Consider the following 27496-nt stretch of genomic DNA (forward strand, 5'->3'; position numbering starts at 1 on the left):
GATCCTACTGTTCATCTGAACCTGGCTGTGGAGAAAGCAGCAGGGAGGTTGTGAGTCCAACTGGAAAAGCTTCTTTGGATCCTCGTACTCAGAAAGAGCATGGGCACAGGAATCAGAAATACTGGGTGACTTACTGGCTCTGCGGCCTTGAGTGATTCACATAGCCTCTCTGAGCTCCAATTTACTTTTCTCTAAAATGTGGTAAAAATAGCTAGCTCTCAGGAGCATTACCCAGCATTAAGTATGCTTATATGTGTGAAACACCACATCTAGTGCTTGATGTGTAGTAGATGCTCAGTTATATGTGGCTTTACCCTTCCCTCCCACCTTTCCTCCTTCCTACAGCAATCAGTGCAGCTTAGATCATAGCCTCAGCGTGCTGTTACTCACTAAAATGAGCTTGAGGTCTGAAGTCTTCATCTGTTGTGGTGGACTGTCCACATTAGCTTAGCAGCTGGGCTTCCGCTGCAATAGCACATTCTGCTACATTCCAATCTTGCTGTCTGGCAAGAAAAGTGCTAATTCAAAGCCCCAAAGAGCTCCCACATTCTGGAGGCATAAAGAGGCACAGTTGAGTCACTTTCCCCTTTAGTTGCTGCTGGGTGTTTGCCAGCAGGAACTGAGACCATCTCACTTAGCAGGCCTGTTGTTTCTCTACTGACAGTGTTGGGTGCCAGCATGGCCAAGAAATGAGGACACAATCTCTGGACCATGTTGAGAGGGATGTACACCCAGAGTACCCTAGGAGACTGACCCAGGGGAGGTCACAGTCATCGTGGAGGTTGCCAAGAAGGGGAAGGAGGTGACAGTGACTCTTCAGAGTAGCTCAGTGGCTGAGACATTCTGTGGATCATAGGGAAATCATTCAGCCAGGGTCTTCGACCCCTATGGTGGCATCCACCCCATGAATTGGAAGGCTTACTTCATTTCCTGGGAGGTTGACATCAGAGTAGTGGAGTGCTGAAGATGCAATGCCTTTCCTCCTGGGGAAGGGAACATGGGAGGCCTCATTTTAAAGTAAAATAGCAAAACACAGCATCAACTTTAAAATGTGCATGCCCAGTATATCCACTTTTAGGAATTCATCGTCATTTTGTCAGTGATATTTTAAAAATATATGGAACTGTTCATCTCAGTGCTATTTATGGTTGTATAAAATTGGAAACAACACACATTTCAACCATTTGGGTAAAGGTTAAATATGTTTGCCATATCCATAGGATGGAATATTATGTAGCCATCAAAATAAAGCTTGTAGGGAGTCTTTAATAAGCTAGGAAAATGATCTTATAATATAAAATAAAGATGCAGGGTACAGAATTATACATAATGCATGATCTCTACTATTTAATGAAAGTTCACTGAAAGAAGACTGGAAGTAAATGTGCCTAAAAGTTACTACCAAGTGCCTCCAAAAAATAGGATTACCATTCCTTTTTTGCCTTTTTATATTGTAAATTTTATCTACTGAGCATAAAAATTGACTATGAAACAAAACCCACCAAGAGATACTGAATCCAAAGACATTGACTTTCTGGTGGAATTTCAGGCAACACTGGGGGAAATTGTTGGAATAAGAGCCATCTCGTGCCTGTTGAATGACCCCACCCAGATGGTGGTCTCTAGAACAGACCATTGAGCCAGCTCTGACAACACTGGGCTTGAGGAATGGCCAAAAATATGTGAGGGACATTGGGAGTGTGTGCCTGTCACAGTCAGGAGACCCCATCATAATCAGACCGTTGTGGGGCCCTGGGGGAAGAGGAGGCAGGGCTTCTACTGTGGGTTAGCCCTGTTCCCTGAGCAAAGCAAATGGTGCACTCATGTGTGATCTAAGACTGTCCAGCCAGGTGTCAACTGGAATGCTTCTCAGATTGGCTCCCTCAGGGGATGGCACTAACAATGAAATAATAAGTTTATTTATAGCTCTTTTACTGAAGTACTTGAGAATTTCCTTTTTAATTCTGCAATTCCTCCAAGTTTTGGAAACATTGACAATTATTTTTATTTCTTCTTGAGAAAATATGGTCAGTGGCATGAAGCCTATTTAAGCACCTTCAGCAAACTCCAAAACACCTTTCTTACTGATCCTATTTCCTACAAAGTACCACCTTCTCTGCCTCACTGACTGTGCATCTGTGGCCAACGCTGAGGCATAACTCCTCATTCATTGAGTAAGCATGCTGTGAGCCCCACCGTCTGCTGGAACCAATCTTTTCTCACAGAGACCGTGATACAGGGGAACACAGACAGGCAACCCATGGCTGAACTGTGCATTCCTTCTGGGGTCCTATCTTCTTCTTCTGTTGTGGTTTATGCATAGGACCAAGGTGGATCTTGAAGGGCAATTGAGGAAGTGTAGTTGTGGGCCTGGTAGCTCAGAAAGCAGAGCATGTTCACCTTGGGTTTGGAGTCTGTATTTGTTTTCTATGCTGCCATAACAAAGTGCCAAACACTGGGTGGCGTAACCCAGCAGAAATGTTTTGTCTCAGAGTCCTCAAGGCCAGAAGTCTGAAATCAAGCTATCGGCAGGGCCATGCTGCCTCTGGCTCCAGGGGAGGATCTTTCCTTGTCTGTTCTAACTTCTGGTGGTTGGCAGCAGTCGTTGGCATTCCTTGGCTTGCAGATATGTCACTCCAGCTACATGGCCATTATCTCCCTGTGTGTTTTCACATCATCTTCCTAATGGGCATGTCTGTCTCTATGTCCAAATTTCCCCTTTTGATAAGGACCTAAGTCATATTGGATTGGAGCCCACCCTAGTGACTTCATTTTAACTTGGTAACACCCATAATGACCCTATACCAGATAAGGTCACATTCTGAAGTTAGGACTTCACAACTTTTTGTGGGGGAAACACACAATACAACCCATAACAGTTCCTAAGGCTGACTCTGCCAACTCTGTAGCCTTGGAAACATACAGTGTCTTTGAACCTCAGCCAACTGTAAACTGGGAGTAAAAAGAATACCTAAGTCCTGTGGTCATTGTGAGGTCTAAATTGTGTAAAGCTCATAGCATGATACCTGACTTATCATAAATGTGAGTTCTCATCGTTCCACTTACTGGCCACGCTGTTTCCCCATTCAGGTGAGATTGTCTAGCTTTAACCAACTAGGGCTGACACCATGGCCTTGACTCCACAGAGCAGAGGGTCTGAGTGTACGACACCAGCAGGGACCTCCCAGGTGAATCAGCTGGATGTTTCCAGCAAAAGCATAGTGCCAGAAACAGGCTGGTGATAAATCAGTTTGCTGAACTGAACAATTGGAGCTTTCCATTTTTACACAAAGTCACAGAGGCCATGTTTGCCACGAAGTCTGCCAAGTATCAGAAAACAAGGGATCCTCAAAGAATAAATCTGGGTTCAGACTAGTAAGCATTGAATTGAAAAACATGATGTGTCCATGCCTACTCTTTTATGCAACCAACTTCTCCTTCTCTATGTTCAGATTCCCTTTCTGTTCCATAAGAAGATGCTTGTACTCTCCTGCCTCAAGGCCTTTGACTTGTCGTTTTTCTACCCAGAATGCAGTATATAAGTACCCTCCACACTCCCAACTCTCCAATTTGTCTGCCTAATTGCTTATTATTTTTTGCTTACCCATTATATCCTCCCAGTTATTTTCCTGTTTATTTCCATCCTAACATTTAACTCAGTTTGCAATCACATCTTCAACCTTGTGCTTCTTCATTTGATACTTGCCTATTCTATTAGGCCTGGTCCCAGACTACATGGATCATGTTAGCTTGAGTCTCCATGGGCCACCCACAACTAGCTCGGATCCTGCACAGAGTGGGTGCTGGACTGTTTTGTGAATATCCAATGAATGGAAACAGTCACTATTCCCCAACGATGTGTGGGCCATTATGCTGAAGAAGGCTGATCATCCAGGGAAAATGAATGGTTTATAGTCTGTACTTTTGGTTAATTTATATTTAAGCAAATCTGTCAGGGAAGTCAGTTCAATTTCATGGAATTTGATAATCATTCCTACAGCCAGTGCCATCTTTGTTTGGGTCTGTGGGCTGTGTTCCACCTCATTCCTTTCGGGGTCCAGGTTAACAGGATAATTGTCTTAGTTCATTGGAGCTGCTATAACAAAACACCATACACTGGGTAGCTTATAGAAAACAGAAAATCTTTTCCCACAGCTCTGGAGGCTGAGAAACCAGCAGCCTGCCAGACTGGCATGGTCAGGTGCTGCTAAGGGCCCTCTCCTGGTTTACAGACTGCTGACTTCTCACTGTGTCCTCACATGGCAGAAGGGGGAAACAAGCTCCCTTAGACCTCATTTACAAGGGCACTGATCCCATTCTTCAGAACTCTGCCCTGTGTCCCAGTCACCTCCCAAAGGCCTTACCTCTTAATACCATTACATTGGGGATTAGGTTTAAACATATGACTTTGGTGGGAGTGGGGGTGGTCACAAACATTCAGACCATAGCAATAACCCTGCTCAAAACCTCCTGCCCACAAAGAAGTAAAGTCAAACAAAGAGGAAATACCAGAAGATGCTATTTTTGCATAAACTCTAAGCATTCAAGCATATTTCACACACGCTCTATGAGGATAGTAAAATGACTCCTCCTAAGGAGGAGAAATGAAGAAAATCTAACTAAAAGGTTTGGATATTTTCTACTGTATGACACTCAGTTGACCAGAAAATAGATTCTTCAGCTCAGGGAGGCTATGTGAACCCAGCTTCTCTTCATAAGGGGATGTCACCTTGAAGGACAGAGATGTGGTCATATTTCTTTACCTTCTTTGAACTGCCTGTTATATAACAGATGCCCATTAATTATTTCTAATATTCCATGCTTGAGTTTGATTGGCTGAGAGAAGGGCAAGTGACAAAAGATTTAAGTGATTGAATTCTAAGCTTATCATGGAAGTTCTGGACCAAATACTATTTGGCCAAACAGCTGATAAATTTGTGCAAAAACATGCCATGCAGACTCCCCAATCAATAAAAGCATAGGTAGTTCTGAGCAGCTACAAAAATGACTTCTGTCAATTTTATTTTTCTGAAGTATGCAGGATTTCAGATCTCACTGGGAATAGTATAAACATGTAACCTTTGCTGCTGGGGGCAGGGAATTATCCTGGGCCTTCTATAAATATCTACTATATAGAGAGAGGAGGAAATCTCTCTTCCCAATTCTAGGCAACTTGAAAAGTGAACTGCGTCCACATATATTTTGCATGGAAAGTAAGAGGTAGCATAAGGGTATTTACTATACAGTGAGATGGATCGTGTGGCTATAATTTATCTTGCATTGGCCCGGTGGGGAAATGAAGCATCCTATTAGCATTGCTGGTCTGTGGAAATCACAATAGGCAAATTAGGGACAAAGCAAAGCACCTATAATATCAACATTCACGTACTGTGAAGGAAAATGTCAAAGCAGAGTTTGGCTCTGCTGGAAATGGGTTACATTTAGAACGCATTAGCTCCTGACACCCAGGGCCTAGGTAATCTACAGCTGTTTCAAGTTATTTACTGTAAACTTGGAAGCAGCCAACCTTTCACATTTACATTGGCTTTTTGTTGCCAACAGAAAAAAAAATAAAAGGTACATGAAAAGAAAATGAAAGTTGATGTGAGGCAGTTTGCTGATAGACTGGCTCACTTGAGTGCATGACCCTGAACTGGGAATGCCTTGGTCATCATGGCTCACAGCCCAGGGAGCACGTTCCACTCCACCATTTCATTCCTGCTCTAGCTGATTTCCTAGCAAATAGTTGTTTTATTTTGCTCCAGAATTAGAAAATGAAAATGAAGCTGGGAGTTACGAGTCTTAATGATCCTCCCTGGTCTTTTCTGCGGGAACCTAAAATTGATTTTCAAACTTCTCTTCTGACTTTGATTTAACATTTTAATCAGCATGCCTTCTGTGGGGGGTTGTCAGCAGTATTGATGACAATGCAATGAAGAATTAGCCAGTCGTATCAAAGGTGCTTGTTATCAGCTGAGCAGTCCCAGTCTTGATGAGAGGTGCCCAGGGGTCGCCTGGTGCATGTTTAAGGAAGTCCCTTCATTTTCCACTCACTTGGATGAGAATGAACGCTGGAGTCACACCTGACAGGAAGCAGGCCTCTGAACTTTTGTTTTAAAGTATGAAACTGTGCCCTGAGATGCTGACTTATTAGCTCCAAGAATTGACAGAACAGTAAAAGAGTCCATATACTCCTGTAGTATTGATTGGGCTGTCACTCATCTTTCTTCTTCAGCTCAAAATATGGATTTTCCTGACACTTTCTTTAACTTGAATTAAACATTTAAAATATTCCTGTTCCCCTTTGGGTTCCCTACATGAACATTTGGGAACTTTACTACAGTTTTGGGGTTATGGGTGAGACTTGTCAAGGAGTGGAAGTATGAGGTCTTGTGCACCTGCCGTTGTTCATCAATTTCACGGGCAGCTTGGTTTAGAGTGTGGGCACCAGAGCCAGAAAAGAAGTGGGCAGATCCTAGTGTGACCTTGAACAAGTCATCCAGTTGCTCTGTGCCTCTTTTGACTCATCTGTCAAATTATTTGAAAACGCTGAGCAGCAGGGTTGGTGGTAGGGTGAGAAATCACGTAGGCAGTGTGCTCAGTGACTGGAAGTGAATTTGGGGAGGACTAAGCAGTGTATTCAACTGTGTTACGAAGGCAGAAGTAAGTCAGGGGAAACCCCTTGGCTTAGATAAGGTCTCATACCTGATAAGCATCTTGGTTCATAGTATGGGATCCATGAGATGGCTCACTCTCGTGATGGCTCATGAGATTAGAAATTTGGCTCATTCATTGCCAGTTGGGTCCCTGATGTTCTAACCTTAAACCAGTAATTTCAGAGCAGGGCTTCCCTCTGCCCGAAGAGGCCCTTGTCAAGCAGGTATGGGGTTACAGAAAAACATCACATATTTACTTAGAATTCTAATTACTCACTGCACAAGGCCTGAGAAGCAAGCTGGAGTCTGGGGCAGTGACCAGACAGACCTTGAAATGAGGCTGGTTAAAGGAGCTGAAACTTGACAATTGGCAAAGAGAAGCACAGAGGCTAGAGTTCAGAAATGGCCCTATTTGGATCTGACACTGGACAGTGGTCTGCTCTGAGGGTCATTCCCTCCTATGAAGTCAAAACCGTAAGAACATGAGTTTCAGCTTCAGCATAAAGGTGCCACCATTCATATTAGCAATCGCCAACCTTTACTATGTACTTTCTTCATGCCAGCATTATGCAAAGTGCTTTAGGTATTTTGCCTTCTTGACTTTAAACTTCACAATAGTCCAGTATGGTATAATCTGTTATTATTCCCATCCTGTGCCTGAGAAGATTGAGACAGGAGAAGTTAATGTACTTTGACCAAGGTCACAAACATAGAAATGCTGCCGCTGGTACTTGAAACCAAGTCATTCCAATTAAAATTCCAAAGACTCTGGTCTTAACCAGTATAACATTGTTAGACCCAAATGCCAGGGTTCAGTGTTAGGGTCCAGTCCATGCTGAGGTTCAATGGGAGTGGATGGATAGGCGATGGCTGAAAGAACACTTGGGGGGCGGTAAGCAGATGAAATGTAGTTGTATTCGGCAGCTCTCTGATTAACAGTTCTCTCACACTATCTCATCAGCAGCTTTCTCACACTGTCTACCCTGTCTCAGCTGCTTGAGCCGGTTGCTCCCACACACAGCTGTGCAGCCAGCTCTCTCCTGTCTTCAGGGTCAGCAGCTTAACTCTTTCTCTCTCTGAGCATGAGAACAAGCCGTGCCATGCTGTGTCGTGCTGTGCCCAGCCATGATCTTGCTCCCCTCTGTCCATCTACAAGAGAAACAGCTCTGGTTCTCTCTCTCTCTCTCCCTTTCTCTGGGCACCAGCACCTGCACAAGAGCCATGTTGAGCCATGCCCAAGAGCCAAGGCTTGTGCACAGTGTCAGCAGGGCAGCTATACCTTTTACAGACAACAGTAGCTCCAAGCCAAGTATGAACTTACACAAGCAGGTTATATAACATGTGGAGTATGTGCCTGCGCCCTAAACTTGCTGAGTCATGCAGACCTGGATGTCTGCCTTGGCCTAACCTTGACCAAAGCACGTCCATGTACCTTACAACAGTGCTTCTCGTGAACTTACTAAAATTTAGTCTTTTCTACACCCAACCAACTTTACTGCCTAGCTTAAGGCATTACTTAACATAGGTGTGGACTGTAAAGTCAGGGAGATGAGATGAGGAAGTACAAATTCTTGCCTCGTGGAGCTCTAAGGAGAAAAAAGATGGATGAACAGAATTGAAAATGCAGGAAGAAAAGCATGGGTAGGAGGGGAGCAGGAGGCACAGTGGAGCATCAAGGAGATCTCCACTGAGACCTCGGCTTGAGAAGCCAGAGCAGGCTTCTTAGAAGAGACTGTGCTTATGCTGGATTTTGAAGCTTGTGTAGGAGTTCTCCTGGTAGCTATAAGAGAGAAGTCTCTGTTAGTTGATGAAGAGCATGTAGGATGGCTCATTTTCTTGGCAACAAAGGCCACTGGTGGCTATAACAGCTGTTTACTAACCTCTCCACTGGGCAACCTGTGAGCCTTTCTGCTTCCACAGGTTCCTATTTGCAGATAAATTGCAAAAGCCTGCTTGTTAATAGTGTTTGTTGTTCCTCCTCAATTTCCAGATTAAAAATTTGGCTCATTCATTGCCAATTGGGTCCCTGATGTTCTAACCTTAAACCAGCAATTTCAAAGCAGGACTTCTCTCTGCCTGAAGTGACCCTTGTCAAGCAGGTATGGGGTTACAGAAAAACATCACACATTTACTTAGAATTCTAATTATACTCAAAGATACAAGGGTAAAATAGAATTTGTTTCAAATTAGAAGATATTTAGAACTTTATGGAGTGAATTTCAAAATTTACATGATTTAAAAATAAAAGCTTTGCTTTTTTAGAAATGTCATAGCTACGTTTTGGTATAGCAATTCCTTCTCCATAACTGGGAGATAACGGAAGGGTTGAATGGGTCTAGGATTCACATTTTTTGTTTCTGGCCAGTATAACACTTGGGATCATTCATTCACCAGTCCAAGAGCCAACCACTCATTCTCCCTATTGAAGGGACTGTGTTCTATTCCCTGCTGTATAATTTGGTGGTGTCTACTCTTTCATAACAACGAGCACCACGATTGCTTCTCACACTTCACCAGCAGTAGTTGAAATCTTGCAGTGGTTTAATGTCTTGCCTGAAATTAAAGTAATGGAGATACAACCATAAGAAACCCACTACAGGCTGTGTTGAGTCATAAAACTGTAATGCTGTGAAAGTGCGGCAGCAAGAAATCACTGGCGATGTGAAAGGAGCAAAATAAATATCTGCTGGGTTTTTAATTAACTGCCTGTAAATAATGAAAATGAGCAAATTAGACTCACTTTCAGGAGCAAAATACCATTGTAATTTGAATATCGCTATTGATGGAGAGCTTGGCACCTTTGATGGAGATGTATAAATCACGCAGCAACTCTCTAGCATCTCCTAGAAACTGTGTGTTATTTAGCCTGCTTGCTTTGTCCGCAGTGGGCAAACATCAGCAGTTATTTTTGCCTCTGAGCCTGTGGAGGGTAAAGGGTAAAGAAAAAGCCAGGCACACAAACTTCTACTCTGCCTCTAGATTCCTATAATGGTACTTATTATTATGCTACTGAGAAGACAGTTGTCGTTAAGAGGTGGACTCTAAAGTCAGGGAGACCTGAATTCAAATTTTGGTTTATGATTATTTGATGACATTGGACAAGTTTCTTAAACTCTCTGTGCTTCAGTGTCCTTCTCTGTATAATGGAAGAGAACTTGGCACTTGCACAAAGGTTGCTGTAAAGCCATTGGCATAGTACTTGGCACATGCTAGGTATTCAAGGGCTATTAAGTGGCGAGAGCTGGCATCCTGACTTGTTCCTGATATTAGGAAGGAAGTATCTAATATTTCACCCTTAATGTTAGCTGTAGGTTTCTCTTATATACCCTTTATTAGCTTGAACAAGTTGCCAGTTTACTAAGAGATGTTATTATACATGAATGTTAACTTTTGGCAAACTGTTTTTGCATCTGTTGAAATGATCATAGAATTTTTCTCCTTTATCCTGTTAATGTGATTAATTAGATGGAATCTTGTGTTTCTGTGATAAATCCTACTTACTCATAATCCCTTTTATAGAGTTGAATTAAATTTGCTAACATGTATTATTAAGGATTTTTATATCTATGTTCATGACAAATAGAGCTCTTTAATTTTCTTTCTACTTTATTTTAAGTTCTGGGATACATGTGCAGGAAGTGCAAGTTTGTTACATAGGTAAACATGTGCCATGGTGGTTTGCTGCATCTATCAACCTATCACCCAGGTGTTAAGCCCCACATGCATTAGCTATTTATTCTGATGCACTTCCTCCTCCTACACCCTTGACAGGCCCCAGTATGTGTTGTTCCCCTCCCCGTGTCCACGTGTTCTCATTGTTCAGCTCCCACTTGTAAGGGAGAACATATGGTATTTGGTTTTGTGTTCCTGTGTTAGTTTGCTGAAGATAATAGCTTCTAGCTCTAGCTCCATCCATGTCCCTGCAAAGGACATGATCTTTTCCCTCTTTTTGGCTGCATAGTATTCCATGGTGTATATGTATTTTCTTTATCCAGTATATCATTGATGGACATTTGAGTTGATTCCGTGTCTTTGTTCCTGTGAATAGTGCTGCAGTGAACATACATATGCATGTGTCTTTATAACAGAATGATTTATATTCCTTTGGGTATATACCCAGTAATGGGATTGCTGAGTCAAATGGTGTTTCTGGTTCTAGGTCTTTGAGGAATCACCGCACTGTCTTCCTCAGTGGTTGAACTGATTTATATTCCACCAACAGTGTAAAAGCATTCCTGTTTCTTCACAATCTCATCAGCATTTGTTGTTTCTTGACCTTTTAATATCCATTTAGACTTGCATGAGATGGTATCACATTGTGGTTTTGGTTTGCATTTCTCTAATGATCGATGATGTTGTAGCTAATTTTCTTTACTTGTGATATCTGTGACATTTTGGTATTAGGGTAATGCTAGCCTCTTAAAAAGAGTTAAAAACCATTCTTTCCTCTATTTTCTAAAAACAAATTATGTATCATTAATGTTATTTTATTTTTGAATGTGATAGAATTCACCAATGAAGCCATCTGGGCCTGGACTTTTCTTTGAGGAAAGGTTTCTTAAAAAATATATATATAACATATTCAAATTCCTTAGTATATTACTTAAATATGATAATAAGTTTTTTCATCTAGTCACTTTGAGTTTACTTTGCTTTTCTCTTTCTAGCTTCTTAATTTTATATTCTCTTTCCTTTATAATACATGCTTTTAAGCTATGAATTTCTCTTTAAGTGCAGAATTGACTGCATCCCGCAAATTTTGAGATGTAGTGTTTGTATTATCTTCAGTTCCAAATATGTTTTCATTTTTCTTTTAATTTTTCCTCTGACCCATGATTCTTTTAAATGTGTACTATTTAATTTACAAATATCTAAAGTTTTTCTAGATCTCTTTATTGATTTCTGATTTATTTCCATTGTGGTCAGAGAATATATTCTGCATATTTTAAGCCTTTTAAATTGATTGAGATTTGTTTTATGGCCCAGCATATGGTCTTTATGAACATAACACGTGAGATAGAAATAAATGTGAATTCTGCAGTTGGATGTAGTATTCTATACATACCAGTTGGGACAAAATGGTTGATAGTGTTATTTATATTATCCATTACTTTATTGATCACTTCATGCCTTATTCTTTATGATTGTGGAGTGTCTATTCCTCCCTTTAACTTTATCCATTTCTCCTTCAAATGTTTTGAACATACCAATGATAACTTATTTAATGTACTCATTTGAGAATCCAAACATCTGAGTTATCTCAGGGGTGGCCTCTTAGGAAAAGGTTCTATTTCTTGGCTCTTCACATGTCAAGTAAGTTTGAATTGTATCCTGGATATTCTGAATGTTATAATGAAAACACTCTAAATTGTCGTAGTCCTCCAAAAATTATTAATGTTTTGTTTTAACAGACCATTAACTTGGTTAAACTCAAACTGCAAATTGTCTTTTTACCTGCTGCGGGCAGCGGTTCTGGTCTCGGTTCAAAGGGCTGGTGGTCTGTCCCCACATGCAGGGGACTGGGGCCAGCCAGAGACTTGGAAATGGTTTAAACACAGAGTTTGGGCCTCCCCTTCCCTGGCGATCTTCTCTCCAGGATTCCCCTCTCACACTCAGGCAATCCTGTTTACCTGCCAGAAAGACAACAGGCTTTCTATCAAAGTTTTAGCCTCCATGCTGTACCACAGGGTTGCAGCTGCCCTCAGGGCAAAGGATCAAAACAGCAACTCATCCATCCCTAGTAGCTTCCTCCAGGTTTCAGCTCCCCCACCAATATCTGCCTTTTTTTTTTTTTTTTTGAGATGGAGTCTCGCTCTGTCGCCCAGCCTGGAGTTCAGTGGCACGATCTCGGCTCACTGCAACCTCCGCCTCCCGGGTTCACGCCATTCTCCTGCCTCAGCCTCCCGAGTAGCTGGGAATACAGGCGCCCGCCACCTCGCCCGGCTAGTTTTTTCTATTTTTTAGTAGAGACGGGGTTTCACCGTGTTAGCCAGGATGGTCTCGATCTCCTGACCTCGTGATCCGCCTGTCTCGGCCTCCCAAAGCGCTGGGATTACAGGTTTGAACCACCACGCCCGGCCATCATCTGCCTATTTTTAATCACTCTCTAGAGTCCTTCAGTATTTGGTGGGGGGTGGAGAGGGCGGTATTTTTCCAGGTTTGTGATGTTATTGTGAGAGGGTCAGGGTGCTTACTCATCCACAGCAGAGGCTGAACTCCCCAGGTCTTTGCTTGCTCTCTGTCCCCAGATTTCATTTAAACATGTGCAGTACACGACATTTTATATGAATTTAATTATTCTACTTAGAACTAGTGCAATAAGAATGTTAACATGACATGATTTGATATGCGATATATAATTTATTAAGTGATTTTATTAACATAATACTAATATAATATTAAATGTATTTTCGAATACTAAGATTTTCTTTTTAAAGAATCATAATGTAATGACTAAGCAAATTATGAACTAGAACCCTATTGCCAAAAGACTTCCACCTTAACTGATAGTCAATCAGTGAAAGTCATTTCTCAGTACCTACATCTGGATTTCTGAAAGTGACCAAGATGCTATTATTTTATAATGTAATATTTTTAAAATTTTAAAATATGTTTATATATTATAACAATACCACCTAAGCAAGTATTAAGAGGCAGTGATAATTTAAGACCTGATAACCAGAAGTTTGGGAACTGAAGCTAAATGTGAATGAACGATCTAAAGAAGGTCAAATCCACTGTTGTTTTAAGAGGGAGCATTATCCTAAATATTAGAAATAATGCCAAGAAAACAAAAGTGAGCATAAAATAGAATAATTTTGTGGTTATTGTAGAACGTATCCTCTCTGCTTTACATTTATTTCTATGAGCTTTTAATGTATGTGCTGTTGATTAGGTAGAGCAGCAGTATGCAACAGAAACATTACTCAAACTATACAAATAATTGTATAATATATTATCTAGCAGCAGCATTTAAAAAATAGGTAAAATTAATTTTAGTAATATAAGTTGTTTAACCCCAAAATATCCAATATTATTTCAAAATGTTATCAAATAAAAAATTATTAATGAGAAATTTTCTATTCTAATTTTAGTTTAAAAAGTCTTTCAAATCCTGTGTGTATTTTACAGTCTAACACATCTCAAATAGGACTTTAGGTTTTTATCAGAAATATTTGATCTATATTTAGAGTTTATGTAATTTATAGTTGAAAAATTGATTCACATAACCAAATATACTTGAAAGTTTTCCAGTAACTGAATTGAGTGTCTGTTATTAAATTTAAATTAAAAAAAATTTTTTAATAAAGTTTAAACTCTAGTTTCTTGGTCACACTAGCCACATTTCAAGCATTCCAACGCCACATTCTGGCTAGTGGCTTCTGCACTAAAGCGTGCAGACAGAGAGTATTCAAAAAGTTGTTTTTGAGGAAGAGCTTTCAATTCATGCCTATCTAAGTTCCTAAAGACACAAATGATGAGAAATACTCAGAAGGAAGCAGAGGAAAAAAAATAAATTTAAAAGATAGATGGTGTCTTAGTCTGATTTCCTGGTGTTTACAATAGTTGAAACTGGGTAACATTTTTAAAAAAGAACTTATTTTTTTTTACAGTTATGGAGGGTGAGAAGTCCATAGTCAAGGGGCCACAACTGGTGAGGCCCTTCTTGCTGGTGGGGACTCTGCAGAGTCCTGAGACAGCACAGGCATCAGTATGACAAGAGGGCTGAGTATTGTCATTCAAGTCTCTTTTCTTCTTTTTATCAATCCACCAGTCCCACGCCCGTGATAACCTGCTAACTCATTAATCCATGAATTAGCAGACCTCTCCCAACCCAGTCACCTCTTAAAGGCCTCACCTCTCAACACTGCCACACTGGAGATTAAATTTCAGCATGAATTTGGAGGGGACAAACATTCAAACCATAGCAGATGAGGACAAAGACTTTGGATAAGTTTCTGACTGGTTCAACTTTGGGGCCTCATCTCAGCCCCACGTTTGGACATTGAGAAAAAGCGGGGAGAGAGATTCCAAAGATTTTACCTGTCAGCATGATTCACACCAATTCTATTTGAATATTGTCTTCTCTGGTTAATTGAGGAGGCTGCAATATTCAGCCCCTATATCTGGAGAGAGCTCATTGACACTCAAAAAACCTCAAATACGTTTAATTGTTTGGGCCTATGTGTAGCTTTTGTTTCTGAAACTTAACTGTAAGTCCCTGAATGGAGTCTTAGGCTTCTGGGAACCTCCATGCCTGCTAAGATTCCCTCCTTACAGGAGGTGGCTGCTTACAGAGATGTCATTGACAGAGATAATTGGACATGGTAAAGGGTCATTATATTTGTATGGGACTTTTTTAACTCTCCAAGGTGTTTCAATGTCTATTATTTTCCTAAAGGACAAGTAGGAGTTAACCAAGGTAGGATCCAAGTATTGATCATGGAGGGGTTTGACTAATGTATCACCTGAAAGCTGTGGGCAAACGAGATCCCTTCCTTGTTTAATAAGATTCACTACTCCTGCTTGACAGTGGGAAAGCGATTTATCCACATCTTGTAACTGGGTCCGGGGCAGTATTTCTTGAGACACTGGGTTTAAAATGCTCTCTTGGCAAATACTAAAAATTTAGATATTACAAAGTCGTCATCATCCTTTTCCAAGTGTTTTCATTGCTCTCTTCCTCCTCTTTGCATCTGCCAACACCTGACTAGAATTGTAGGCACCTCAGAATCAACCAGTGCATCAGCAGGAGGGCTGAGAGTCTATAACAAGGGAAAGGGCACAACAGCAGAACCCGGGAAGTGCCTCTCTGGGCTTGTCTGCCATCCCTTTGTGCTGGCTTGCTCATAGAACTGTCTGACAATTAAACTAGCTTTTTATAAAGCTAGTTTATAAAAAGTTCATTCAACCCACTCCCTGACTTACTACATTCTCAGTTTTTTAGAAAAAGAAAGTTCTATTTTGATTGTCGTGTGATGACCATAGGAGGATGATGGTTTTATTCCCATTTTACAGATGGGAATATGGAGGTATGGTTCATTTTCAAAGTTATGAAGATGACAAATGAAGAGTTGGGGTTTGAATGTAGGTTTACCTGACTTTTAGACACTGACCTATACTACCTGCAATATCTTAAAATATAAGCACTGAAATGCCATTGTAAAGAGAGGGACATGACGATGTCCAGAGGACAACACTTTGTCTCAGCAGAATCAGTTTCAGGAGCTGAAACTCCTTCCTTCTTGCAGCTATATCACGTCTCTATGGTGGGCACATGAAGCAAGCAATTAATTCTGGAAGTATTTAGGAGGCAAGATTAAGCCATCATTGTTTGTGTTCTCACAACACCCAGAAACGACACCTATTGCAGCCTTGGCAGTACTTCATTACACTTCACTTTTTGTCCATCTGCCTCCTCCTCCTGTCTGCAAACATAGAGCTGGTTTCTGATGCATCCAAATCTCTAGCCCCAGGCAGGTCAGGGCACATAGACATGTAGGCTGTTTTCACTGTTGCCCTAAATAAGTGCCTGACCCATGGTAAACCCTGAATAAGTGTGAACTACAGTGATTTTTGTAAATTGTTATGATTATTAATTTTGTTCTTACTATATTATTTATGTCCAGGGATGGTTTGCTGAGTGAATGAGTACAGTATGTTTTTGTACTTGGACTCCTTTAATTCCAGAACCACTGGGCACCAGACAGACCATTATTTCAAGCTCCACTTGACCAAATTATGACTAGCTGAGTCACAGGGGCCTCTCCAGGTCTCTCAGCATATAAATAAGTTTTTACATCATGTATTCACCCAACAAATATTGCCAAAGAAGAAACAAATGAACCACTTTTATTTGCTTTTCAGAAACATAATAACTATGTTAATCTTCCAAAAGAGGGAGATTTTGATCTTGGCACAAAGCTTTAGAAAAAATGACTTTTAAAATAAAAGAGTATGTTTTATTTTGCTCAATTCTAAGTAAAAAGAAAGCTATAAATGGTGAAAACTGCCCCCTCCCTCTGGGGTTTAACGGGAACCAAGGTAAGTGATCACCATGCACCTAGCTGCTTGTAGGCCAGAAGGCAGGATTTGTTATAATGGTAATAATAAAAAGTAGATAGGCCTTTATACTTCCCACATCTCTTCCACATTTCGTGTGTCATTGTAGCCTCGTGGAACTTTCAGGATTAGGCATCCAGCTGTATCCAGCTGTAATAAAGAGAAGCTTGAGAACCACCCAGGGTCACACAGCTGAGAAGGGCAGAGATGGAGCTCAGCAGGGCCTGTCCGAGTATCCCCAACCCAGACATATGAAGAAGCACCCTACATAACATCCTGCAAATGTTTCCCTTTAGCTTTCTACTTTTGATGATTTTAAGTGTTTAATCTGAAGTGGGAGGGTTTAAAGTTCTACATTCAGCCCTAAAGTGAAATTCTGGACGTGATTACCGCTTAATGTGATTAGCACTTATCCTTCCCCATCTTATTATACTTAAAGTGGCTACAGATGATCCCATGTAGCGAGGGACTTTAAAAACTTCATCCACCCGGCCCTCTGGCAAGTGTGGTCAGTGTTGACTGTCTGCCACCTGTGTACTAGAGAGGACAGTGTGCAGCTGAGAGCAGATGATACCGTAATCTGTCTGGAGGGACCTCACCAATCTGAAGGAGAAGGCTTTATAAAAGCCAACTATTTCCTCAAACCTGGAGGCAGAGACTTGGCCAGGTATTTGCTCCAGAAAGACCACCTTCATGTTTTGAGTTCAGTGTTTCTCAAAAGAACCCTATAACCATCTGGAGTGAGATGCTTCTTGGTAGTATATGACTGATCTGCTTAGGGCAAGATATTTAGCACCTTGACTCTTGCCCAGTGACTGCCATTAGCAATCCCCCATCACCTCGATGAGCAGAAACAGTCAAACAAAACATCCCCCTCACTAAACCTCCCCGTGGGAGCAGTGCTGGCCCTGGATGAGATTACAAAAATGCACAGGATGTTGTCATTCAGGAAAAAAAATGTGTGTAATAAACTGTGGCTGACAGGTGCAAGGTGCTTCAAGAAGTCAGATTGTTGGAATGTCACACATATGGCATTCAAAATATTTCTGATGTTGAAATGCCTCTTCAGTTCTTAAACAGGAACAGGGAGTTTGCCAGAGGTGTGTGACTTTTCTTCAATATAGTAACAGGGAAAAGAGCTAACAATTACACAGTGCTTACTCCATGCAAGGCACTATTAAGTGCTTAGCATATGTTAACTCATTTAATCCTCCCCGTAACCAATAACCCTATGAGTTAACTGCTATTAATACCATCCCACTTACACATGAGGAAACAGGCACAGAAAGGTAAGTGACTTCCCTACAGTCCCATGGTAGTTAGCTGTATAACTAAGATTTCAATCCAGCCTATCTGGGCCAGACTTGGATAGAGATGTGGAAATAATTTCCCCAACCCCCTAACAATGTATTATGTGGACATATAATTCTTACTCTTACTACAAAGGCCTAGCTGTAGAATACAAAGCAAACTGAGCTGCTCTGAGGTTGGGAGCACTCTGCAAGGTGACGGGTCATGTTTTTAGCACCAGGAGCAGGGTATGGAATTATGAGCTGGGGGGACACCATTATTGGTAAATTGTAAAAACAGCAGTTCTCATGTTTTTGGTCTTATGACCGCTTTACATTCCTAAATATTATGAAAGATTCTCAAGAGTTTTTCTTTATGTCGGTTATATCTGCATGTCCAATATTTACTATATCAAAAATTAAAACTGAGAAACTTTCAAATGTTTATTCATTCATTTAAAAAATAACAAACTCAATACATATTAACATAAGTAACATAATTTGACAAAAAAGATATATTTTTGAAAAAAAAAAAAATTAGTGAGAAGAGTGGCATTGTTTACAATTTTGCAGTCCCTAGTATTGAGCTTAATAGAAAACCGCTAGGTCCTCATATCTTCTTCTGCCCTCAACCTGTTGTGATATGTTATTTAGGTGGAAGTATATGAAGAAAATATGACCTCTCCCAGGTAGGTAGTTGGAAAGGAAGTGGTATTTTAATAATATTGTAGATTTCTTAAAGATTAGGTAAAAATGAATCTGAAATTGCATTAAACTTATACACTGTCTCCAACCATTAAAGCTGCTGTAACAAAATACCTTAGAGTGGTGTCTTATAAAGAACAACAATTTACTTCTCACAGTTCTGGAGGCTGAGAAGTCCAAGATCAAGGCAATGACACATTCAATGTCTGTTGAGGGCCCATTTCCTCATAGATAGCACCTTCTCACTGTAACCTCACATGGCAAAAGAGGTGACAGATCTGTCGGGAGCCTTTTATAAGAGCACAAATCATGACCTAATTAACTCCCAAAAGCTCCATCTCCTAATACCTTCACTTTGGTGATTTGGTTTCAATGTATGAGCTTGGGAGAACATGAACATTCAGTCTATTGTACGTTGTTACATTAAAATCCATGGAAGTTTCTTGTACTTTGAATCTTTTACTTGTACATGACTGTGTGACATTATCCATTGGTTGTTTGAAAGATATTCGTTCATTGTTAAGTGGATCCTTCAAAAGTTGATATATTTCATTATACAACATCAAGAGTCACATGCATTAACATCACTACCCATCTTAGCAGACAAGTATTGAAATATTGGTAAATTGTTAAAATCCCTGTGGCAGACACAGGCTTCCCCAAACTGAAAGCTTCAATTTTATCATTGACAGCAAATACTCTCAGTTCTTTTTCTTGATGGGACAGGCTTACTTCAAAACATGTCTGCCATGCATTCAAGTTTGAATAAACATAGTTCGTTTGTCAATCATTCTTTCAAGTAAAAAATGTCATTTTATGAAAAAAGGTCCTAGTTCAGTTCACAATTTAGATCACACAAGTGCTTTTCCTAGACACAAGCCAGCATACTTTGCCATGCCAAGGTGTTTAAAGTGCACTTTCCATTTCATCACACAGAATATTAAAAAGACATGAACTCATTGTGATTTAATAAAAATTGATAATATTTACTGCATCATTAAAGTCATTCTTAAGTGAAATTGGCTTTTTTCCCCTACATGTATGCTGTGATGAAGAATGCAGTTAGTCACTCACTAAGCCACCAGCACTTTTACTCCCCATTGCTTTTATGCCATCAGTGCTAATGTCAACACAGTGAAAAGTCAAATAACATCTTAGTATTAATATGATGATCACTTTGACTTTTTGAACCCTTACAAAGTGTCTTGGGGATGTCAGAGGTTGACAGAGCACACTCAGAACCACTGTCCTAGAACCTCACACTCACCCAGTAAGTGATAGGCTGCATGAAAGAGCAACAAGTGTGCTGACCGTAGATGTCAAGATTTTAGTCCTTAGTTGGCTTTATGCTGTCAAAGTGACCTTGGATGAACACTTACTCTCTCTGAGGCTCAGTTTCCTCATCTAAAAAATTGAATTAACTTACTTTGTTGTTCAAAGGTATTCAAAGGAAGGAGCAAAATGTGCTCTAAAAATCAAGTTAAAGACCTTTCCCTCAGAATCCTATGTGAGGTATTAGAAGACAACTACACCAACTTCTGCTGGTGTCTTAGGAGGTGCATTTCTGCTGAGAAGCAGGTAACTGTGAGATACCTGCTCACAGGACTGAGCGTTTAGAGTGGTCATGTCTCACTCAGGCACAGCAGGGGCTCATCTTCTGGTCTGGCCCTGAAGGGAACTGTTGGTGAAGCCCCAGTTCAGCCACCTTGGCCCACAGCCCATGTGAGATGGCAGCCAAGGCCCGGTGGCCTGGTGCTGCTGGCCTCCTTTTCCACACAGCCCATGGCTAACCTCACACCCATGCTCATCTGTGTGTTGTCCACACACAATTCCCGGCACAGTAGTAGTTCTCCCACCCAAAAGCATATTGGAGGGCAAGATTTTGAAAGTGATATATTTATATGAAAACCATTAGGTCTGATCTTTTACTTTTAAATATATCGTCCTCCCACTGCAGTGCTCTGTTAGTATAATGACAAATTCCAGTGACAGGCCTCACAAAAAAAGTTCTTGTATAAGACACAAGACAGCCTAATGTGTCTTACACTGACACTGAGAACTGGTTTTTTAAATATCTTTCTATCTAGAATTTCATCCTGGGACCTTTCTTCCAGAAGTCTGTTTCAACTTGTCATGATGTTTTAAATCTTCTGTTTGGTATAGTTCTAAGTAAAGATATATTTAAAACTTGAAATTATTAGCTTGATTTTTACCTTTTCTATTATGCAATGCCCATTTTAAAATACAAATATAAGAGTATTTAGCTAGCATGCAGAATACCAAAATTACAGAATTTGTATTTTATAGTTCATGTATACATATGTATTTAATTCTTATCACAACAGTATAAATACTACACAAAACAAACTCAACTGTTTTCATTTCACTTCCTTTTTTTTCTTTTTCAACTTTTATTTTAGATTCCGTGGGTACACATTCAGATTTGTTACAAAGGTACATTGCTTGGTACTAGAGTTTGGGGTATGATTGATCCCGTCACCAAGAAAGTGAGCGTAGCACCCAATAGGTAGTTTTCCTGCCCCTGCCTCCCTGCCTGCCTCCACCTGTTTGTATTCCCCAGTGTCTATTCCCCATCTTTATGTTCATGTGAATATTACTCTCTACCTTTGGGTTACTGATAGCAAGGGCAGCCTGAAGAAAAAAAAAGCAATGGGTCGTCTGATATTCCCTTTTCCCCTCCACCATCATTTTCAGTGTAAGTGATTGGCTAATACAGGATGTAATATGAATAAGGAAGGCTACAACAGGGTTCCTTGGTTGTTCACATTTCTTAGTTTTCCATTCTCTCTTTTTGCATTTGAAACAAGTTCTGGATCAAAGGGAAAGTGTGGCCTCTTGGGGAGGTCAGTTTCCTACTTACTCAGTTGAAGACATAACATGATTACCTTGTTCTCACTCTGAGTCCCACTGAAGTCCCACACGTTGTGGGTCCATGGGAATTCTGAATGCTATATGCAAATGGGGCAGCAAGATGTGGTGGACATGCATATTGCAGCCTTCTCCTCCGCTCATAACATGCTCCATTGTCCCATCACACTTTATTCACAAAACAGAGGTTAAGATAAAATTATTAAGAACTTCAAGACTGAGCACATTGGCTCACACCTGTAATCCTAGAACTTTGTGTGGCCAAGACAGGAAAATGGCTTGAGGCCAGGAGTTCGAGACCAGCTTGGGCAACATAATGAGACCCCCATCTCTGCAAAATAAAAAACTTAGCTGGTTGTCAGTAGCACACACCTGTAGCCCCAGCCACTCAAGAGGTTAAGTTGAAAGGATTGCTTGAGCTCAGGAGTTTGAGGCTGCAGTCAGCTATGATCACACCACTGCATTCCAGCCTGGGTGACAAAGCAAGACCGTCTTAAAAAAAAAAAAAATCAGGACAGAGACAGCAGAGATTAAAACCAAGCTCAGGATGCTTCTGAGCACAGGACGCTGGATGGCTCTTAGGTCACATGCCTGTGAAGCTGGCCCTGCCCCACGGCCTCCACTCCTGCCACACTGGACCTGTAGTCCCTTGGACTCACCATGTTCCTTTCTGCTGAAGGGTGCTAAGCCACCACATTCTTAGGGAGACCCTCCCTGCCTTGCCTGACCAGGTCAGAATACTTTTAGTACCACGTAACTCTCCTTCAATGTATTCATCACAACCACCATCCTTCTTTCAGATACTGATTATTTGACTGCTTATTTCCCTTCCTACCAGACTGCAAGCAACTTACAGGCCAGGGCTGGATCTATTTTTGTTTGTTATTGCTTTACCAGTGCTTGGCACATAGTGCCTAAAAAATATTTATGAGAAGAATCAATATTTATGAGGTGGATGAATAAATGAATGAATGTTTTTGCAACCAGAACACAAGTGTCAGGTATTATCCTTTTTACTTGTCTGTCATTTCTACTAGGTAAGAAGTACTTTAGGATAAACCAGCCTTATATTTTAAGGTATGTTAGTCTTTGTGTCCCCAGGCCTAGCACAGTGCCTGAGACTTAGCTCTCAGAAAAATTAGTTCTATTGAATTGAATTGTTCCGTAGATGGAAATATGTCACCTAAACTTTATCTTGTCTTCCCTTTGTATCTCCTCTTTCCTCTCCTCTGTCTTCTTTCCCTCTCTCCTCTCCTTTTCTATTGTTAAGGATTTCTGCATCTTGAAAACTACTTTAGTTGTGATCAGATCTTTCCAAGAGAAGATTACACTCATCTATTCTAGGTTTAACTTGAGTCTTCAAAGATAAATGGTCTGATTAGCTTATAACCATGGCAGTGGTTGGGCACTCCAGAGAATGCCCCAGAAACAGTCTAGACACATTTGTTGATAATATTCTCATATTGGCATTGATCTTGGGAGAGAATCACAAGGCAGATACTTTAGAGGTTCATCTATTCAACCTGCTAATTTAGAGAAGAATTTAAACTTGAGAGTTTGAGAAACCCTATTCTCCTGCCCTAGAGGCTGCAGAACGTGTCAGATTGCACAGTACAGAAATGCCAAGTGATCCCAGAAAACAGAAGTGAATGGGAACTACCCATCTTGATGGAACCGGGTCCATAACCTGTCTTGTCCATTTATTCCACAAGTACATTGAGAAATGGCTAGGAGGGGTGGTGGCAGGGGGATGGGAGATGGGGATAGTAGTGAAAAGGGAATGTTAATAATGAAATTGAGGATCAATGAAATTTTTTTTGAAAAGCATAAAGGTAAGATTGGTATTGATTGAACATATCGGAAAACATTGTTAGTAAGAGATCATGGCATGATTCCTATATGTAAATCAGAGGATTTCTTTCCTGAATGAGACTTGAACTGGAATATAGACAGTTTCTTCAGGCAATCCATGGGGTGGTTCCTTAGAAGTTATGGGGCTGTTTGGAGATGGTGTGGTGGGGTAGAGTACATGGACTTAGGAATCAGCCATACCTAGGTTTAATACTTAACTTTAGCTCTATGACACTGAGCAAATATTTAACCTTTCTGATTTTTCTCTTCCTTTTTAAAAAATTTGAATAAATTGATATAAAATACTTGCATGTTTCTTATGAAGGTCAAATGAGGTTCTCTGGGAGGGGGTACAAAGCTTGGTGCCTAGTGCAGAGCAAACATGCAATCATCTCGTCCCTTCTCTTCACTGGGTCAGCTCTTATGAATAGTTGGGCAGGACCTGGACTAGGGTGAGGCAAGAAGGTGCCTGAGTTACCCTGAGAGCAAAGCCTCATTAAATGATGCACCCTAGGTACCCTGCTTGCCCCTCCCTGGCCTCAGCAGTGCAGCTGAGGCAGTGTCAGATCAGGGCTGGAGCGTCTTAGGGTAGATGCCCCCCACCCCGCCACCATCTCTGGGACCATCTAACAGATGACACAGTAGAGGCCCAGACAGTCAGTATCATTTGATTTAAGCCAATCAGCTAGTAACTGGGAAGCCTGGAATGTGAATCTAGGCCTCTGGGCTCTTGGCCTCTGTTTTGGTGCCTTGAAGCCTATAGCTGAACTCTTTTCTCTAATAAGTCTGTACATTTTCTCAATAGGGAAAGAGGACATGTCTCAAATTTTCAGCACTTCTCAAGACATTTACTACAGGTCTTGCATGCAGTTGGGGTTTAATAAATAAACATGCATTGATTGAGAAAAAAAGAGATATTCTCATGGCATTATAATTTTAATGCATGGAAATAGTTATAATAAACATTAACCCAGCCGAAGGAGAGAAATGCGTTAATTTCACAACATGTTCAGCTCTATAAGATGTTAGCTTTTCAGGCTCCACAGGGGATCTGGAACGCTGGAACTCACATAGACTCACTCCCACTGTTTCAAAAGAGAAAACTGTAGCTTGGAAGGGGAAATGGTAGCTGGAGACAGAAAATGGAGAAGTGGGGGAGGTAGAGGGAATTTTGCTGCAGTAATGTAGGCAGTGTTTAAACCAGGAGTAAAGGAAAGAGAAAAGCAGTGCTGCTCATGCATCAGTGAGCAAACCCATCACTTGAGGATCCTGTTAAAATGCAGATTCAGTTCAGGAGGTCTGGGTGAGGCCTGGGATTCTGTATTTTTGAGAAGATCCCAGGCGATGCTGATGGTGCTAGCTCAGGGACCACAGTATGTGCATGGAAGAAATTGCATGGAGGGTTTGAGTTTGTGAATCTGGTCCAATGGAAGCACTGTCTTCAATCTGGCAGTTCTCAGTATTCCCACTCACTGTTTTCCATTCTTCTGCAGGGGAAATCTGTGCATTCAAGATACATGGCCAGGAGCTGCCCTTTGAGGCTGTGGTGCTCAACAAGACATCAGGAGAGGGCCGGCTCCGTGCCAGGAGCCCCATTGACTGTGAGTTGCAGAAGGAGTACACATTCATCATCCAGGCTTATGACTGTGGTGCTGGGCCCCGCGAGACGGCCTGGAAAAAGTCACACAAGTGAGTGGCCTGACAGAGCCCTCTGGACGCCCCTCCTTCCCCTGCCCACCCCACTTCATTCACATGCTGCTCTTCAGATACGTTTACCCCCTTGTCACACCATGGTGCTCCAACTTTGCTCAACTGTTCGCCAGTTTCCTGGTCCCATGCAGGCATCTTCACAGTCTGCTTTCTATACCTGGAATATTCTACTCCCTCTTCTTCACTGAAAGATATTCCTGTTTCACCCTCAGGTCTGCGTTTAGGTGTCTCTTCTTCCAGAAAGCCTTCCCTAAGCCAACCCACCCCCGCAGACCTGGTCAGGACCTTTCCTTGGGCCTCTGCAGTGCTAGAAGCTGCTCTCTGTCACAGCACTTTTCACTGTGGGTTGTCACTGCTTTCTCCCTTATGAAGTTTATCTCAGAGCCTAACAGAGTAAGAGGGGTTAAATTCTTACTGAATGAAGGAATGGATGAATAGAGGGAGGAATGAACAGTAAACCTGTTGCCTAAAGCTGGGGCAGAGGGAAGGGCATAAAAGTCTCTCTGGGATGGATTCATCTCACAGCGTCAGAGCAAGGGCAAGTAGAGAGTCTCCAGTGAGAGGGAGGATGGGACACTCAAACAACTGCTTCAACCAGCTGGTGGTTTCTCCTTTCACTTGGCCTTGGGACCTCAGTCAGTGCCCCCAGGAGGTGCAGGAGGTTGGTATGACTCTTTCTTTACCACCATCTCTTCCTTTCTGTGTGTGGTCCCAGGGCCGTGGTCCATATCCAGGTGAAGGATGTCAATGAGTTTGCTCCCACCTTCAAAGAGCCAGCCTACAAGGCTGTTGTGACAGAGGGCAAGATCTATGACAGCATTCTGCAGGTGGAGGCTGTTGATGAGGACTGCTCCCCCCAGTACAGCCAGATCTGCAACTATGAAATCGTCACCACAGATGTGCCTTTTGCCATCGACAGAAATGGTAAGTATCCTCAGAGGACCCCCGTGGGATCAGGAAAACAAATCCACCACCTCCACTCTGAAGGCCCAAACAGGGCTCTGAATGTGCTTGGCAAGTTATACCTCCCTTGCCATGTTTGGTCTAAGCTCCATAACCCAGAACTCCCATGCTTGAGGGAATGGCCTTATCTGATTAGCAGCCCTGCCATGTCTAAAACACCCTCAGGAAACCTCAGAAACCTACTCACTCGATGTAGTCTGTACAACTCACGGTGCCACACATCTGGATACTGAAGATGGTTGGTTTCCTGGTCAAATTTTCCAGTTGTCATCCAGAAGTGAGTCATGCCATCAGCTTGGCCGTATCTGGGTCTCTTTCCTATGTAATAAGTCGTAATACCAGCCCTATTGCCCCCAGATGAAGAGATGCTAAGAGAAGAGGTGGGACTTTTGAAGTACCTTCTAAACCATAGATTCATTCAGGATTTTTTTTTTTTTTTTTGAGATGGAGTTTTGCTCTTGTAGCCCAAGCGACAGTGTCGCGTCAAGTACAATGTCGTGATCTTGTCGCCCAAGTACAACGTTGTGATCTTCACTCACTGCAACCTCCACCTCCTGGGTTCAAGTGATTCTGCTGCCTCAGCCTCCTGAGGAGCTGGGATTACAAGCATGCACCACCATGCTCAACTAATTTTGTATTTTTAGTAGAGATGGAGTTTCACCATGTTGGTCAGCCAGTTTCGAACTCCTGACCTCACCTGATCCACCCACCGTGGCCTCCCAAAGTGCTGGGATTACAGACATGAGCCACCACGCCCAGCCTCATTTAGGATTTTATAAAGCTCTTGCCAATGTCCTTTTTGAGAATTTCAACCTCAGTGAGAATGAAGAATGAAAGAACCCTCCCATGATAATGCAATCCCAGACTGAGCAAGACTGAAAGCATTCCTATAAAGCCATTTGGACATTTCCCCATCACCACGAATAGAAAACTCATTGTAGTATAAACACCACAACCAGAGGCCCAACAACTCAGCCCACTTTAACTGTAAATTCCAACACCTTCAACAGCTAAAATCAAGTGTAATTATTTGCCAAGTACATTGTTTAATTATTAGTGTGAGTTTGTGTGTGTTTGTATGTTCTTCCTACTTTGTTTCCAATAAGGTTTAAGTAGCACACAAAGACGCAAAAGTTGCCAAATTCAAACTCCATTCACTCTGTAATTATTGAGTGCCAGGCATGGTGCTGAATACTGGAAAGGAGATAGAGTGGAACTCAAAATAGACATGGGCCTGTCCACATACAGCTCATCATCTAGTGGAAAAAAATAGAAAATCCAGTGGCAGCAAGGGTGAAGTTGGTGCACAAAGCATGCCATGAACCAGGGTTGGGCAACAAATTGGCTCTGTACCTCCTGATAGCCAATGTC

At 41.5% G+C, this 27496-nt stretch overlaps 1 protein-coding gene across 13 annotated transcripts in view; it reads left to right on the top strand.

Moving 5' to 3' along the window:
* LOC105469966 (calsyntenin 2) overlaps positions 1–27496 on the top strand; it is a 643989-nt gene that overhangs the window by 464095 nt on the left and 152398 nt on the right. For all 13 annotated transcript variants that reach the window (XM_011721615.3, XM_024789187.2, XM_011721617.3 and 10 more), the window contains 2 exons: positions 24946–25141; positions 25878–26086. In XM_011721615.3, coding sequence (XP_011719917.1) covers positions 24946–25141; positions 25878–26086 — 405 coding nt within the window. The remainder of the gene's footprint in view (positions 1–24945; positions 25142–25877; positions 26087–27496) is intronic.

This window comes from Macaca nemestrina, chromosome 2 (assembly GCF_043159975.1).
Source record: "Macaca nemestrina isolate mMacNem1 chromosome 2, mMacNem.hap1, whole genome shotgun sequence".
In the NCBI taxonomy this organism is placed as follows: Eukaryota; Metazoa; Chordata; class Mammalia; order Primates; family Cercopithecidae; genus Macaca; species Macaca nemestrina.